A 16,456-nucleotide genomic window follows, 5' to 3' on the forward strand; every position below is an offset into this window, starting at 1 on the left:
TGCAACTCCCAGGGCATTTTAACTGATTCCAGAGGCCGACCCAAAACAACGCCGTCGGAGGAGAGGGGTCTTATAGTGAGCCTTCGGACCACCCACCGCTTCCGAGTATATTACTCGCTAATGTCCAGTCCCTAGTTCACAAGAGTTGCTTTCCAAAGAGATATCCAGAGATGTCTCTGTTTCACAGAGACATGGCAAGCTGGGGACATGCTTTCTGAGCCCGTACAGCCAACGGGATATTCAGTGCATCGCGCCGACAGGAACAAACATCTCCTCTATAAGAAGAAAGGCGGAGGTGTATGGGCTATGATTAACGACTCATGGTGTAATTGTAATAACATACAAGAACTCAAGTCCTTTTGTTCACCTGATCTAGAATTCCTCTCAATCAAATGCAGACCGAATTATCTCCCAAGAGAACTCTCCTCGGTTATAGTCACAGCCGTGTATATCCCTCCGCAAGCGGATACCAAGAAGGCCATCAAGAACTTCGCTGGACTTTATGCAAACTGGAAACCATATATCCTGAGGCTGCATTTATTGTAGCTGGAGATTTTAACAAAGCAAATTTGAGAACATTGCTGCCTAAATTCTATCAGCATTTTGATATCAGTACACGAGCGAGTAACATGCTCGACCATTGTTTACAAAGCCCTCCGCCGCCCTCCTTTTGGCAAATCTGACCCTGACTCCATCTTGTTACTCCCCTCCTATAGGCAGAAACTAAAACAGGATGCGCCCGAGCTTAGGTCTATCCAATGCTGGTCTGACCAATCGGATTCCACGCTTCAAGATTGCTTCGATCACGTGGACTGGGATATGTTCCGGGTAGCCTCAGACACACACACACACACACACACACACACACACACGCACACACACGCACAGCCTGGCTGGCTAGCACAGATCTAGGTTCATTACAGAGGCATTCTTACAGGTTGATTGAGTGATCCTATTTAATCCTGTGTAATAAGCTGCTCAGAGCCTAGCGCCTGGAGGAGACATGCTGTACCGTACAACTGACCCACCCTCTCTCCCTGTGTAGAGTCTCAACATGCTGTACCGTACAACTGACACCCCCTCTCTCCATGTGTAGAGTCTCAACATGCTGTACCGTACAACTGACACCCCCTCTCTCCCTGTGTAGAGTCTCAACATGCCCTTCAATACTGCAGCCTGCTGCTTGTCTAAATATATTTACAGATGTGTGGGCTTGTGAGAGAGAATTATGGGTCTGTGTGTATGTGTGTGTGTGTGTGTGTGTGTGTGTGTGTGTGTGTGTGTGTGTGTGTGTGTGTGTGTGTGTGTGCGCCACTGTCTGTGTGTTCACTTCAAGGTACTATCTTAAATGTGTGAGCTAGAGAGGGAGAAAATGTGTATGTGTGTGTGTGTGTGTGTGTGTGTGTGTGTGTGTGTGTGTGTGTGTGTGTGTGTGTGTGTGTGTGTGTGTGTGTGTAGGTGTGTGTGTAGGTGTGTGTGTAGGTGTGTGTGTTCGTGTGCGGGGGGAGGGGGTCAGAAAATGTCAGGTACGTAGCTGCTCTAGTTTTTAATTTTTCTATTGTCTGGTAGCTGCTCTAGGTTTTCATATTTCTATTGTCTGGTAGCTGCTCTAGGTTTTCATATTTCTATTGTCTGGTAACTGCTCTAGGTTTTCATATTTCTATTGTCAGTTAGCTGCTCTATGTTGTCACATTTCTATTGTCAGTTAGCTGCTCTAGGTTTTCATATTTCTATTGTCAGTTAGCTGCTCTAGGTTTTCATATTTCTATTGTCAGTTAGCTGCTCTATGTTGTCACATTTCTATTGTCAGTTAGCTGCTCTATGTTGTCACATTTCTATTGTCAGTTAGCTGCTCTAGGTTTTCATATTTCTATTGTCAGTTAGCTGCTCTAGGTTTTCATATTTCTATTGTCAGTTAGCTGCTCTAGGTTTTCATATTTCTATTGTCAGTTAGCTGCTCTAGGTTTTCATATTTCTATTGTCTGGTAACTGCTCTATTGCATCATTCCTCATCATGAAGCTGCTATAGTAACCATCTGCTATGAACCATCTGCTATAGCTCCCATCTGCTATAGTACCCATCTGCTATAGTAACCATATGCTATAGTAACCATCTGCTATAGTACCCATCTGCTATAGTAACCATCTGCTATAGTAACCGTCTGCTATAGTAACCATCTGCTTTTAGCAACCATCTGCTATAGGACCCATCTGCTATAGGACACATCTGCTATAGTAACCATCTGCTATAGTAACCATCTGCTATAGCTCCCATCTGCTATAGTAACCATCTGCTATAGTAACCATCTGCTATAGTAACCATCTGCAATAGCACCCATCTGCTATAGTAACCATCTGCAATAGTACTCATCTACTATAGTAACCATCTGCTATAGTAACCATCTGCAATAGCACCCATCTGCTATAGTAACCATCTGCAATAGCACCCATCTGCTATAGTAACCATCTGCAATAGTACTCATCTACTATAGTAACCATCTGCAATAGTACCCATCTGCTATAGTAACCATCTGCAATAGTACTCATCTACTATAGTAACCATCTGCAATAGTACCCATCTGCTATAGTAACCATCTGCAATAGTAACACCCCCAAGCACACATGTTCACTCTCAGAGTTAAATTCTCAGAGCTTTGGATAATCTGACTAACTAAAATGGCAGTATTTGATCTCTGACTTCTGGTGCATTGTGGAACAAATAAAATCCAGCTTAAAAATACTATAATTTATGGAAATATTCAGCTTTCCCTCTCTCCTCTACCTCCCCTCTCTAATCCCTCCCCCCTTCTTCCTATCCCTGTCGTTCACCTCTCCTCTTCCTTATCGCTCTTATCTCCCCTTCCTTATCTCTCTCTCCCCTTCCTTATCTCTCTCTCTCTCTCTCTGTGCATACCCTGTTGCCCTCTTACTGAGCTATAGTAATCATGCTGAGTGCTCTGACATTTGAAGGGCGCCAGTGATCAGATCAATTAAACACAACATCCCTTTATCCTCCTAACTCTCTCCCTTTATCCTCCCCATTCTCTCTCTTTCTCCTCCCCACTCTCTCTCTTTCTCCTCCCCACTCTCTCTCTTTCTCCTCCCCACTCTCTCTCTTTCTCCTCCCCACTCTCTCTCTTTCTCCTCCCCACTCTCTCTCTTTCTCTCTCTTTCTCCTCCCCCCTCTCTCTTTATCCTCCCCCCTCTCTCTCTTTATCCTCCCCCCTCTCTCTCTTTCTCCTCCCCACTCTCTCTCTTTATCCTCCCCACTCTCTCTTTCTCCTCCCCACTCTCTCTCTTTCTCCTCCCCCTCTCTCTCTCTCTCTCTCTTTCTCCTCCCCCTCTCTCTCTTTATCCTCCCCCTCTCTCTCTTTCTCCTCCCCACTCTCTCCCTTTCTCCTCCCCCCTCTCTCTCTTTATCCTCCCCCCTCTCTCTCTTTATCCTCCCCCCTCTCTCTCTTTCTCCTCCCCACTCTCTCTCTTTATCCTCCCCACTCTCTCTCTTTATCCTCCCCACTCTCTCTCTTTCTCCTCCCCACTCTCTCTCTTTATCCTCCCCACTCTCTCTCTTTCTCCTCCCCACTCTCTCTCTTTCTCCTCCCCACTCTCTCTCTTTATCCTCCCCCTCTCTCCCTTTCTCCTCCCCCCTCTCTCTCTTTATCCTCCCCCCTCTCTCTCTTTATCCTCCCCACTCGTTCTCTTTCTTTTCCCCACTCTCTCTCTTTCTCCTCCCCACTCTCTCTCTTTATCCTCCCCACTCTCTCTCTTTCTCCTCACCCACTCTCTCTCTTTCTCCTCCCCACTCTCTCTCTTTCTCCTCCCCATTCTCTCTCCTTCTCCTCCCCACTCTCTCTCTTTCTCCTCCCCACTCTCTCTTTTTCTCCTCCCCCCTCTCTCTCTTTCTCCTCCCCCCTCTCTCTCTTTCTCCTCCCCACTCTCTCTCTTTCTCCTCCCCCCTCTCTCTCTTTCTCCTCCCCACTCTCTCTCTTTCTCCTCCCCACTCTCTCTCTTTCTCCTCCCCCCTCTCTCTCTTTCTCCTCCCCCCTCTCTCTCTCTTTCTCCTCCCCACTCTCTCTCTTTCTCCTCCCCACTCTCTCTCTTTCTCCTCCCCACTCTCTCTCTTTCTCCTCCCCACTCTCTCTCTTTCTCCTCCCCACTCTCTCTCATTCTCTCTCTTTCTCCTCCCCACTCTCTCTCATTCTCTCTCTTTCTCCTCCCCACTCTCTCTCATTCTCTCTCTTTCTCCTCCCCACTCTCTCTCATTCTCTCTCTTTCTCCTCCCCACTCTCTCTCATTCTCTCTCTTTCTCTTTATTGGTATTTGTCTTTCTTCCTCTCCTTTCCTCCCCCGTTCTCTCTATTTGGACAGAATAATAAGTATCTCTACGGTCTCATCAGGCTGTAAAGCATGACCCCCAGGACTGTAGAACTAAATGTATCTATTCACCTCCATTCCGCACCAGTACAATAATTGAACTATTCAGCCCAGCCCCTCTCCCTAAACCCCAGCCTCTCTCCCTAAAACCCCAGCCCCTCTCCCTAAACCCCAGCCTCTCTCCCTAAAACCCCATCCCCTCTCCGTAAAACCCCAGCCCCTCTCCCTAAAACCCCAGCCCCTCTCCCTAAACCCCTTCCCCTCTCCCTAAAACCCCATCCCCTCTCCGTAAAACCCCAGCCCCTCTCCCTAAACCCCAGCCCCTCTCCCTAAAACCCCATCCCCTCTCCATAAAACCCCAGCCCCTCTCCCTAAAACCCCAGCACCCCTCCCTAAAACCCCAGCACCTCTCCCTAAAACCCCAGCCCTTCTCCCTAAAACCCCAGCACCTCTCCCTAAACCTCAGTCCTTCTCCCTAAAACCCCAGCCCCTCTCCCTAAACCTCAGCACCTCTCCCTAAAACTCCAGCCCCTCTCCCTAAAACCCCAGCACCTCTCCCTAAAACACCAGCCCTTCTCCCTAAAACCCCAGCACCTCTCCCTAAAACCCCAGCCCCCCTCCCTAAAACTCCAGTCCCTCTCCGTAAAACTCTAGTCCCTCTCCCTAAAACCCCAGCACCTCTCCCTAAAACCCCAGCCCTTCTCCCTAAAACCCCAGCACCTCTCCCTAAAACCCCAGCCCCTCTCCCTAAAACTCTAGTCCCTCTCCGTAAAACTCTAGTCCCTCTCCCTAAAACCCCAGCACCTCTCCCTAAAACCCCAGCACTTCTCCCTAAAACCCCATCCCCTCTCCCTAAAACCCCATCCCCTCTCCCTAAAACCCCATCCCCTCTCCCTAAAACTCTAGTCCCTCTCTGTATTGTCTTTGTTCCCTCATATAAAGTGTGTATTGTCTTTGTTCCCTCTTATTAGCTGTATGGTGTCTTGTCATAAAGCTGTTTCTGTTTCCTCCCAGGATGCTTTACTGCGGCTGGCAGCAGTTGTTGACGTGCGCTCACTCCGAGATGCTCTCAGAGAGACTGTACAGGGGCTACTGCCCAGCGTGGTACGTACACACAGGGCTGCTGGGTAGTGTAGTTTTGGGAGGGGTCAAGCCGCCATTCCTCAAAACTGCATCAGGGTGTTGTCATTTATATATAGGTGTGTATGTTAAGTATGAGTGCCAGGGGCGGAGCTAGGGTCAGAGGAGGCGGGTCTTTCTCCAGGGGCCCTTCTGACCAAAAATGTAACAAAATGAACAGCTGATATGGCCTGTCAATAATACACATTAGTCATCATCTCTATCGATGTTAATAGTTAACCTTTAGTTGGTTAGCCGCTGAATTTTGTGAAATTAAATTGCTGAGTGTGTTATTTTACGCTGTTTGTCACACACACACACACCACACAGAGCTGAGTTTGAGCTGAATAGCCATCAAGCTCTCATAGTCTCGCGTCAGAATTAGACTATCACCTAGATTTCTACCTCTGTAACATGAAACCCCTCTAATTAGTTGCACTTTTTTCCCACTAATTGCATTTTGGAAAATGTTTGAAAATGTTGTTTTACATTGGCTGCTTCATTGCAGTTATCTATTTGCATGTTCAGTAATGGCCTATAGCCTCTTGACTGTGAGACAAGTGTAAAAATGAATGATCTGCTTTCATTTATTTCAGAATAATTTTCTCTAAAAAAATATTTGTTTTTATTTTGGTACTGAAATAATTAGGCTGTTAGTAAGATAACAAAAGTAGTTCTAAACTAATGAACTGACAAAATAAAGAAGTAAATGAATAATCAATTTGAAAACCTGGTTCCTCCCAGTAGCAGCCAACAAGCAGGGGGGCCCTCAAGAGGATATTACAACAGACACAGCTCTACTGTTCATTACTTTATCAAATAAGCAACACCAGCACAGACCCATTTCAGTATTTAATGAAATCATATTATATATCATATTATTAACACATTGTGCCATGTTTTATAGTATTCAATGTTTTTTCTTTGGTTTTTGGTAAGATGCATTCTGTGCATTCTGTGCATTCTGTGCATTCTGTGCATTCTGTGCATTTTGTGCATTTTGTGCATTGTGTGCATTCTGTGCATTCTGTGCATTCTGTGCATTCTGAAAGTATTCAGACCCCTTCCCTTCTTCCACATTTTGTTACGTTACAGCCTTATTCTAAAATGGAAAGAATTGTAGTTTTTTAGACTTTTTTTTTTAGACTAATTTGTAAAAATATGTTTTTTTTGTTGAAATATCACATTTATAAAAGTATTCAGACCCTTTACTCAGTACTTTGTTGAAGCACCTTTGGCAGCGATTAGAGCCTTGAGTCTCGATCCTGACTAGTCTCCCAGTCCCTGCCGCTGAAAAACATCCCCACAGCATCATGCTGCCACCACCATGCCAGGTTTCCTCCAGACGTGACGCTTGGCATTCAGGCCAAAGAGTTCAATCTTGGTTTCATCAGACTAAGGTCTCGTGCTCTGAGTCCTTTAGGTGCCTTTTGGCAAACTCCAAGCAGGCTGGCATGTGCTTTTTACTGAGGAGTGACTTCCGTCTGGCCTTTCTACCATAAAGGCCTGATTGTTGGAGTGCTGCAGAGATGGTTGTCCTTCTGGAAGGTTCTCCCATCTCCACAGAGGAGCTCTAGAGCTCTGTCAGAGTGACCATTGGGTTCTTGGTCACCTCCCTGACCAAGGCCCTTCTCCCATGATTCCTCGATTTGGCCGGGCGGCCAGCTCTAGGAAGAGTCTTGGTGTTTCCAAACTTCTTCCATTTAAGAATGATGGAGGCCACTGTGTTCTTGGGGACATTCAATGCTGCAGCAATGTTTTTGGTACCCTTCCCCAGATCTGTGCCTCGAGACAATCCTGTCTTGAAGCTCTATGATAAATTCCTTCGACCTCATGGCTTGGTTTTTGCTCTGACATGTCACTGCCAACTGTGGAACCTTATATAGATAGGTGTGTGCCTTTCCAAATCATGTCCAATCAATCGAATTTATCACAGGTGGGCTTCGATCAAGTTGTAGAAACATCTCAAGGATGATCAATGGAAACAGGATCCACCTGAGCTACATTTCAAACCTCATAGCAAAGGGTCTGAATACTTATGTAAATAAAGTATTTCTCTTCTTTATTTTTTATTCATTTGCTAAAATTTCTAAAAACCTGTTTTCACTTTGTCATTATGGGGTATTGTGTGTAGATTGATGAGGATGACATTTAATTTAATCCATTTTAGAATAAGGCTGTAATGTAACAAAATGTGGAAAAAGTGAAGGGGTCTGAATACTTTCTGAATTCACTGTATACAATTTAATCTGCATAAACATTGGGGGGATCGCACCCATGACCCCCCCCCCCACTAGCTCTACTCCTGATGTGTGTTATCTTACAGGAGTGTGTGTGTGTGTACGTGCTGGAGGGAGACTCCAGGCTGCAGTGTGATGGCCCAAGCCATGAGCTGCCAAAGGAGGGGAAGATCAGGTACGAAACCCTCTGTGTGTGAGTCCATGTGGTATGAAACCCTCTGTTTGTGAGTCCATGTGGTATGAAACCCTCTGTTTGTGAGTCCATGTGGTATGAAACCCTTTGTGTGTGAGTCCATGTGTAGCAGAAATCTTTGTGGTAAATGTCAGATTAGACAGAATATTATCTGCACTTCCTTTGTTCGAAGGACTGATAAAAGACTGGAGAGAATATCAGCAGGTATGGATAGAGGGAGGGAGGAATGGAGGGAGTATGGTGTCTTTCTGTCAGCCCAGTCTGTGACAGGTGTATCACCATCACCATTCATAGAGATTTCAGAGAGAATACTTTCTGAAATATACCACCTATCTCTCTCTCTCTCTCTCTGTGTGTCGCTCTCTCTCTCGCTCTCTTTCTCTCTCTCTCTTGCTCTCTCTCTGTGTGTGTCGCTCTCTCTCTCTTTCTCTCTCTCTCGCTCTCTGTGTGTGTCTCTCTCTCTCTCTCTCGCTCTCTCTCTCTTTGTGTGTGTCGCTCTCTCTCTCTCTGTGTGTCTCTCTCTCTCTCTCTCTCTCTCTCCCTCTGTGTGTGTGTCGCTCTCTCTCTCTGTCGCTCTCTCTCTCTCTGTGTGTCGCTCTCTCTCTCTCTCTCTCTCTTGCGCTCTCTCTCTCTCTCTCTCTGTGTGTCGCTCTCTCTCTCTCTCTCTCTCTCGCGCTCTCTCTCTCTCTCTCTCTGTGTGTCGCTCTCTCTCTCTCTCTCTCTCTCTCTCTCTCTCTCGCTCTCCCTCTCTCTCTCTCTCTCGCGCTCTCTCTCTCTGTGTCGCTCTCTCTCTCTTTCTCTCTCTCTCTCTGTGTCTCTCTCTCCCTCTCAATTCAATTCAATTCTCTCTCTCTCTCTCTCTCTCTCTCTTTCTCTCTCTCTCTGTCTCTCTCAATTCAATTTCAATTCAATTTAAGGGGCTTAATTGGCATGGGAAACATATGTTAGCATTACCAAAGCAAATGAAGTAGGTAATAAACAAAAGTGAAATAAACAATAAAAATGAACAGTCATATTATGTCTATATACAGTGTTGTAACGATGTGCAAACAGTTAAAGTACAAAAGGGAGAATAAATCAACATAAATATGGGTTGTATTTATAATGGTGTTTGTTCTTCACTGGTTGCCCTTTTCTTGTGGCAACAGGTCACAAATATTGCTGCTGTGATGTCACATTGTGGTATTTCACCCAATAGATATAGGAGTTAATAGAAATTTGATCTGTTTTCGAATTCTTTGTGGGTCTGTGTATTCTGAGGGAAATATGTGTCTCTAATATGGTCATACATTGGACAGGAGGTTAGGAAGTGTAGCTCAGTTTCCACCTCATTTTGTGGGCAGTGAGCACATAGCTTGTCTTCTCTTGAGAGCCATGTCTGCCTACGGCGGCCTTTCTCAATAGCAAGGCTGTGCTCACTGAGTCTGTACATAGTCAAAGCTTTTCTTAAGTTTGGTTCAGTCACAGTGTTCAGGTATTCTGCCACTATGTACTCTCTGTTTAGGGCCAAAAGCATTCTAGTTTGCTCTGTTTTTTTGTTAATTCTTTCCAATGTGTCAAGTAATTATCTTTTTGTTTTCTCATGATTTTATTGGGTCTAATTGTGTTGCTGTCCTGGGGCTCCGTGGGGTGTGTTTGTGTTTGTGAACTGAGCCGCAGGACCAGCTTGCTTAGGGGACTCTTCTCCAGGTTCATCTCTCTGTAGGTAATGGCTTTGTTATGGAAGTTTTGGGAATCACTTCCTTTTAGGTGGTTGTATAATTGAATGTCTCTTTTCTGGATTTTGATAATTAGCGGGTATCGACCTAATTCTACCCTGCGTGCCTTATTTGGTGTTTTACATTGTACAAAGAGGATATTTTTGCAGAATTATGCATCTCAATTTGGTGTTTGTCCCATTTTTTGAAATCTTGTTTGGTGAGCGGACTCTAGACCTCACAACCACAATGGGTTCTATAACTGATTCAAGTATTTTTAGCCAGATCCTAATTGTTATGTCACATTTTATGCTCCTTTTGATGGCATAGAAGGCCCTTCTTGACTTGTCTCTCAGATCGCTCACAGCTTTGTGGAAGTTACCTGTGGCGCTGATGTTTAGGCCGAGGTATGTATAGTTTTTTGTGTGCTCTAGGGCAACGGTGTCTAGATGGAATTTGTATTTGTGGTCGTGGCAACTGATTCTTTATGGAACACCAGTATTTTGGTCTTACTGAGATTTACTGTCAAGGCCCAGGTCTGGCAGGGCCCAGGTCTGACAGGGCCCAGGTCTGACAGGGCCCAGGTCTGTCAGGGCCCAGGTCTGGCAGAATTTGTGCAGAATATCTAGGTGCTACTGTTGACCCTCCTTGGTTGGTGACAGAAGCACCAGATCATCAGCAAACAGCAGACATTTGACTTCAGATTCTAGTAGGGTGAGGCCGGGTGCTGCAGACTGTTCTAGTGCCCGCGCCAATTCGTTGATATATATGTTGAAGAGGGTGGGGCTTAAGCTGCATCCCTGTCTCATCCCCCGGCCCTGTGGAAAGAAAGTTTTTGCCAATTTGAACCACTTGTTGTTTGTGTACATGGAGTTTATACTGTTGTATGTTTTTCCCCCAACACCACTCTCTCTCAACATATCTCTCTCTCTCTCTCTCTTGGTCTCTCTCCGTTTCTCTCTGTCTGTCTGTTTGTTTTTCTCTATCTCTCTTTCTCTTTTTTTCCTCTCTCTCGGTCTCGGTCTCTTTCAGTAAGACTCTGATCCTCTCCTCTGTAAGTGATCGCTACAGGCTCAACAGCTTCCTCCTACTCTAGCTTTTTAGAAACACACACACACACACATACAGACTGAATACCCTTGTCCTAACCTGGCTTTGGTAAAACCAACATTGCATTATTCATGAGAGTTTCTGTGTTGAACTAGAGCCCTCGAGCCTGACACACGCACACACGCGCACATACGCACACACACAAGCACACACACAAGTGCGCACACACACACACACACACACACACACACACACACACACACAAACACACACACACCCACACACAGAAATATTTACATGCTGTACACACCTGCAAGCACCCGCTGACACAATCTGTAGTGTGTGTGTGTGTGGGGGGGGAGGGGGGGGGGCGTGCATGCGCGAAAGCTTCATTTTTAGCAGACTTTTCCTGCCCAATCCTAACACCTGATTAGAGTTGATTAGCTGGAACTAAGCTGGAACTAAGCCTGCTCAACCTGTTCCTCTCGAGAGTCAAACGTGAGGAACACTGTTGATGTAGAAGGCTTTCCTCTGTTTGTGTAGTGGGTATTTCATCGAATTGTGCTGTAAAGAGACTATCGATCCTCTCTGTCCACTGCCGTGCCCATCTGCCATCGCAAGCAATACTGACTGCCCTGTGCATGTGTGCGTGTGCGTGTGCGTGTGCGTGCATGCGTGCGCGTGTGTGTGTGTGCGTGCGTGCGTGTGTGTGTGCGTGTGCGTGTGTGTGTGTGTGTGTGTGTGTGCGTGTGTGTGTGTGCGTGTGTGTGTGTGCGTGTGTGTGTGCGTGTGTGTGTGCGTGCGTGTGCAGCTTTAGTTGATATTGGAACAGATGTCTTTTCTCATAGATTAGCATGACAAAGGTGCCCTCTGTATTATCATACGAGACAATAGTGACCCACAGCAACACACTCACCCATGGGGAAACCCGTCACTATCTCATCTGTACACACACCTGGCTCTGGGAATTACATTCATTTGATTTATTTCAGTAGACAATAAGTAATGGATCTTTTATAAATCTGTCCTTCTATTGTATTGTCTATAGAGAATCAGCCCCCCCTGTGTATGGGTGGTGTTCTAACAACTCCCCTCTGTGTTTCTCAGGGAGGTGGTGTTCTAACATCCCCCCTCTGTGTTTCTCAGGGAGGTGGTGTTCTAACATCCAACATCCCCCTCTGTGTTTCTCAGGGAGGAGGTTTTCTAACATCCCCCCTCTGTGTTTCTCAGGGAGGTGGTGTTCTAACATCGCTCCCCCCCCTGTGTATGGGTGGTGTTCTAACATCCTCCCTCTGTGTTTCTCAGGGAGGTGGTGTTCTAACATCCCCCTCTGTGTTTCTCAGGGAGGTGGTGTTCTAACATCCCCCCTCTGTGTTTCTCAGGGAGGTGGTGTTCTAACATCCCCCCTCTGTGTTTCTCAGGGAGGTGGTGTTCTAACATCCAACATCCCCCTCTGTGTTTCTCAGGGAGGAGGTTTTCTAACATCCCCCCTCTGTGTTTCTCAGGGAGGTGGTGTTCTAACATCGCTCCCCCCCCTGTGTATGGGTGGTGTTCTAACATCCTCCCTCTGTGTTTCTCAGGGAGGTGGTGTTCTAACATCCCCCTCTGTGTTTCTCAGGGAGGTGGTGTTCTAACATCCCCCCTCTGTGTTTCTCAGGGAGGTGGTGTTCTAACATCCCCCCTCTGTGTTTCTCAGGGAGGTGGTGTTCTAACATCCCCCCCCCCTGTGTATGGGTAGTGTTCTAACATCCCCCTCTGTGTTTCTCAGGGAGGAGGTGTTCTAACATCCCCCCTCTGTGTTTCTCAGAGAGGTGGTGTTCTAACATCCCCCCCCCCCCCCCCCGTTGTGTATGGGTGGTGTTCTAACATCCTCCCTCTGTGTTTCTCAGGGAGGTGGTGGGCCAGTTGAAGAGGTGTGTGTGTGCAGGTCTACCTCCGTCGGAACTGCACGAGAAACAAAGGAGCAGCCTCGCAGCACCCCTCCCACCCCACAGACGAGGTTTGTCTGTGTGTGTGTGTGTGTGTGTGTGTGTGTGTGTGTGTGTGTGTGTGTGTGTGTGTGTGTGTGTGTGTGTGTGTAAGCTTTCACACTGTCAGGCAGTGTCCCTCTGTCTATCTTTCTCTCTCTCTCTCTCTCTCTCTCTCTCTCTCTCAATTCAAGTGGCTTTCTTGGCATGGGAAACATGTGTTAACATTGCCAAAGCAAGTGAGGCAGATAATATACAAAAGTGAAAGAAACAACAAAAAAATGACAGTAAACATTACACTCACCAAAGTTCTGAAAGAATAAAGACATTACAAATGTCATATTATATATATATACAGTGTTGTAACGATGCGCAAATAGTTAAAGTCCAAAAGGGAAAATAAAGAAATATAATATACATATGGGTTAAATATAGGTTGTATTTACAATGGTGTTTGCTCTTTTCTTGTGGCAACAGGTCACACATCTTGCTCCTGTGGTGGCACACTGTGGTATTTCACCCAGTAGATATGGGAGTTTATCAAAATTGGACTTGTTTTCAAATTCTTTGTGGATCTGTGTAATCTGAGGGAAATATGCACCTCTAATATGGTCATACATTGGGCAGGAGGTTAGGAAGTGCAGCTCAGTTTCCACCTCATTTTGTGGGCAGTGAGCACATAGCCTGTCTTCTCTTGAGAGCCATGTCTGCCTACGGCGGCCTTTCTCAATAGCAAGGCTATGCTCACTGAGTCTGTACATAGTCAAAGCTTTCCTTAGATTTGGGTCAGTCACAGTGGTCAGGGATTCTGCCACTGTGTACTCTCTGTTTAGGGCCAAATATCATTCTAGTTTGCTCTGTTTTTTTGTTCATTCTTTCCAATGTGTCAAGTAATGACCTTATAGTTTTCTCATGATTTGGTTGGGTTTAATTGTGTTGCTGTCTTGGGACTCTGTGAGGTCTATTTGTGTTTGTGAATGGGTATCTAATTCTAATTATGTTCTGCATGCATTATTTGGTGTTTTACGTTGTACACAGAAGATATTTGGTGTTTGTCCCATTTTGTGAATTCTTGTTTGGCGAGCGGACCCCAGACCTCCATGAAGGGAAATGGGTTCTATAACTGATTCAAGTTTTTTTTTCTCTAGTAGAGCAAGGCCGGGTGCTGCAGACTGTTCTAGTGCCCTCGCCAATTCATTAATATATATTTTGAAGAAGGTATCCCTGTCTCACACCACGGCCCTGTGGAAAGAAATGTGTGTGTTTTTTGCCAATTTTAACCTCACACTTGTTGTTTGTGTACATGGATTTTATAATGTTGTATGTTTTTCCCCCCCAACACCACTTTCCATCAATCTGTAGAGCAGACCCTCATACCGTTTTGAGTCAAAGTCAACAAAGCATGACACGACTTTGCCTTTGTTTTGGTTTGTTTGTTTGTCAATTAGGGTGTGCAGGGTGAATACGTGGTCTGTCTTACGGTAATTTGGTAAAAGGCCAATTTGATATTTGCTCAGTACATTGTTTTCTCTGAGGAAATGTACGAGTCTGCTGTTAATGATAATGCAGAGGATTTTCCCAAGGTTGCTGTTGACACATATCCCCCGGTAGTTATTGGGGTCAAATTTGTCTCCACTTCTGTGGATTTGGGTGATCAGTCCTCGGTTCCAAATATTGGGGATGTCAGAGCTGAGGATGATGTTAAAGAGTTTAAGTATAGCCCATTGGAATGTGTTGTCTGTGTATTTTATCATTTAATTTAGGATACCATCAACACCACAGGCCTTTTTAGGTTGGAGGGTTTGTATTTTGACCTGTAGTTCAATGGACAAGTTTCTCAATTACATTATTAGGTTTTTACATTCTTCATCAAACCATTTGTCATTGTTGTTAATTTTCTTACGTTGTCTGCTTGAATTTCTTTGATTTGAAAGCAAAGTTGAAAGGTCAAATACACTGCCATGTTTTTAACTTCTTCACTATTACAGTGAAACATTTCGTCCAGGAAGTTGTCTGAAAGGGACTGAATTTGTTGTTGCCTCGTTGTTTTTTGGTAGCTTTCTACACTACTTTCCTTCCATCTATAGCATTTCTTAATGTTACTCAGTTCCTTTGGCTTTGATGCCTCATGATTGAGTATTGCTCTGTTCAAGTAGACTGTGATTTTGCTGTGGTCTGATAGGGGTGTCAGTGGGCTGACTGTGAACGCTCTGAGAGACACTGGGTTGAGGTCAGTGATAAAGTAGTCTACAGTACTACTGCCAAGAGATGAGCTATAGGTGTAACTACCATAGGAGTCCCCTCGAAGCCTACCATTGACTATGTACATACGCAGCATCTGACAGAGCTGCAGGAGTTGTGACCCGTTTTTGTTGGTTATGTTGTCATAGATGTGTCTAGGGGGGCATATGGGGGAGGGAATGCTGTCACCTCCAGGTAGGTGTTTGTCTGCCTGTGTGCTGAGGGTGTCAGGTTCTTGTCCAGTTCTGGCATTTAGGTCGCCACAGACTAGTACATGTCCCTGGGCCTGGAAATGATTGATTTCCCCCTCTAGGATGGAGAAGCTGTCTTCATCAAAGAATGGGGATTCTAGTGGGGGGATATAGGTAACACACAGGAGGACATTTTTTTGTTTTGAGCTAATTTCCCTAATTCATTTCTTGGCAGATGTAAAATGTTCCTGTTTTGACTAATTTAATAGAGTGGGTTCGCTCTGCTTTATACCAAATTAGCATACCGCCTGAGTCTCCTCCCTTTTTCACACCTGGTAGTTTGGTGGATGGGACTACCAGCTCTCTGCAACCTAGAGGGCAACCAGTGGTTCTGTCTCCTCTATACCAGGTTTCTTGTATTTCCAATTTCTTTGACGAAGTCTGGGTTCCTGCTCTTTGGGCTAAAGGCAGATGACCTCAGACCTTGTATATCCTTTCTCTCTCTCTGCCTCTCTCTCTCTGTCTCTCTCTCTCTCTGTCTCTCTCTCTCTCTGTCTCTCTCTCTCTCTGTCTCTCTGTCTCTCTCTCTACAGCTTTGATAATTCCTCTCCTGGACCAAGATCATGGTGTGGCCATCTCAGTCTTACTGGTGAGTGAAACAAACACCCCCCCTCCACACACACACAAACCCAAACACACACAACCCCCCCTAACACTAGTGTGTGTGTGGAGGGGGTTGTTAGTGTATGTGTGTGTGCGTGTGCGTGTGTTAGGTCGATGAGCTAAGTTTGAAGTGATACAGTAGGTACAGGTTTAGTGGATAAACACTGTTCGTGTCACTGTTCTCTGCTCTGTCAGGTGGGCTGTAAACCGCTGAGTGATCAGGATGAACAACACCTCAACACTCTGGAGAAACATGTAAGAAAGACCCCACAGAGACTCCCACAGAGACACCCACAGAGACTCCCACAGAGACACCCACAGAGACTCCCACAGAGACACCCACAGAGGCACCCACAGAATAATACCCACAGAGACTCCCACAGAGACACCCACAGAGACTCCCACAGAGACACCCACAGAGGCACCCACAGAATAATACCCACAGAGACTCCCACAGAGACACCCACAGAATAATTCCCACAGAGACACACACAGAGGCACCCACAGAATAATACCCACAGAGACTCTCACAGAGAGACCCACATAATAATACCCACAAAGACACCACAGAGACTCCCACAGAGACACCCACAGAGGCACCCACAGAATAATACCCACAGAAACTCCCACAGAGACTCCCACAGAGACTCCCACAGAGACTCCCACAGAGACTCCCACATAATAATACCCACAGAGACTCCCACAGAGACTCCCACACAGT

The 16,456-nt window shown here is 45.8% G+C and overlaps 1 protein-coding gene across 1 annotated transcript in view; it reads left to right on the forward strand.

Annotated features, from left to right (window-relative positions):
- The window catches only part of LOC139382376 (cGMP-dependent 3',5'-cyclic phosphodiesterase-like), a 224,980-nt gene that overhangs the window by 162,715 nt on the left and 45,809 nt on the right, over nt 1-16,456 (forward strand). The window contains exons 3-7 of the mRNA XM_071126381.1: nt 5,389-5,478; nt 7,820-7,908; nt 12,563-12,672; nt 15,666-15,721; nt 15,931-15,990. Of these exons, the coding sequence (XP_070982482.1) occupies nt 5,389-5,478; nt 7,820-7,908; nt 12,563-12,672; nt 15,666-15,721; nt 15,931-15,990 (405 nt within the window). The remainder of the gene's footprint in view (nt 1-5,388; nt 5,479-7,819; nt 7,909-12,562; nt 12,673-15,665; nt 15,722-15,930; nt 15,991-16,456) is intronic.

This window comes from Oncorhynchus clarkii, chromosome 24 (assembly GCF_045791955.1).
Source record: "Oncorhynchus clarkii lewisi isolate Uvic-CL-2024 chromosome 24, UVic_Ocla_1.0, whole genome shotgun sequence".
Taxonomy (NCBI): Eukaryota; Metazoa; Chordata; class Actinopteri; order Salmoniformes; family Salmonidae; genus Oncorhynchus; species Oncorhynchus clarkii.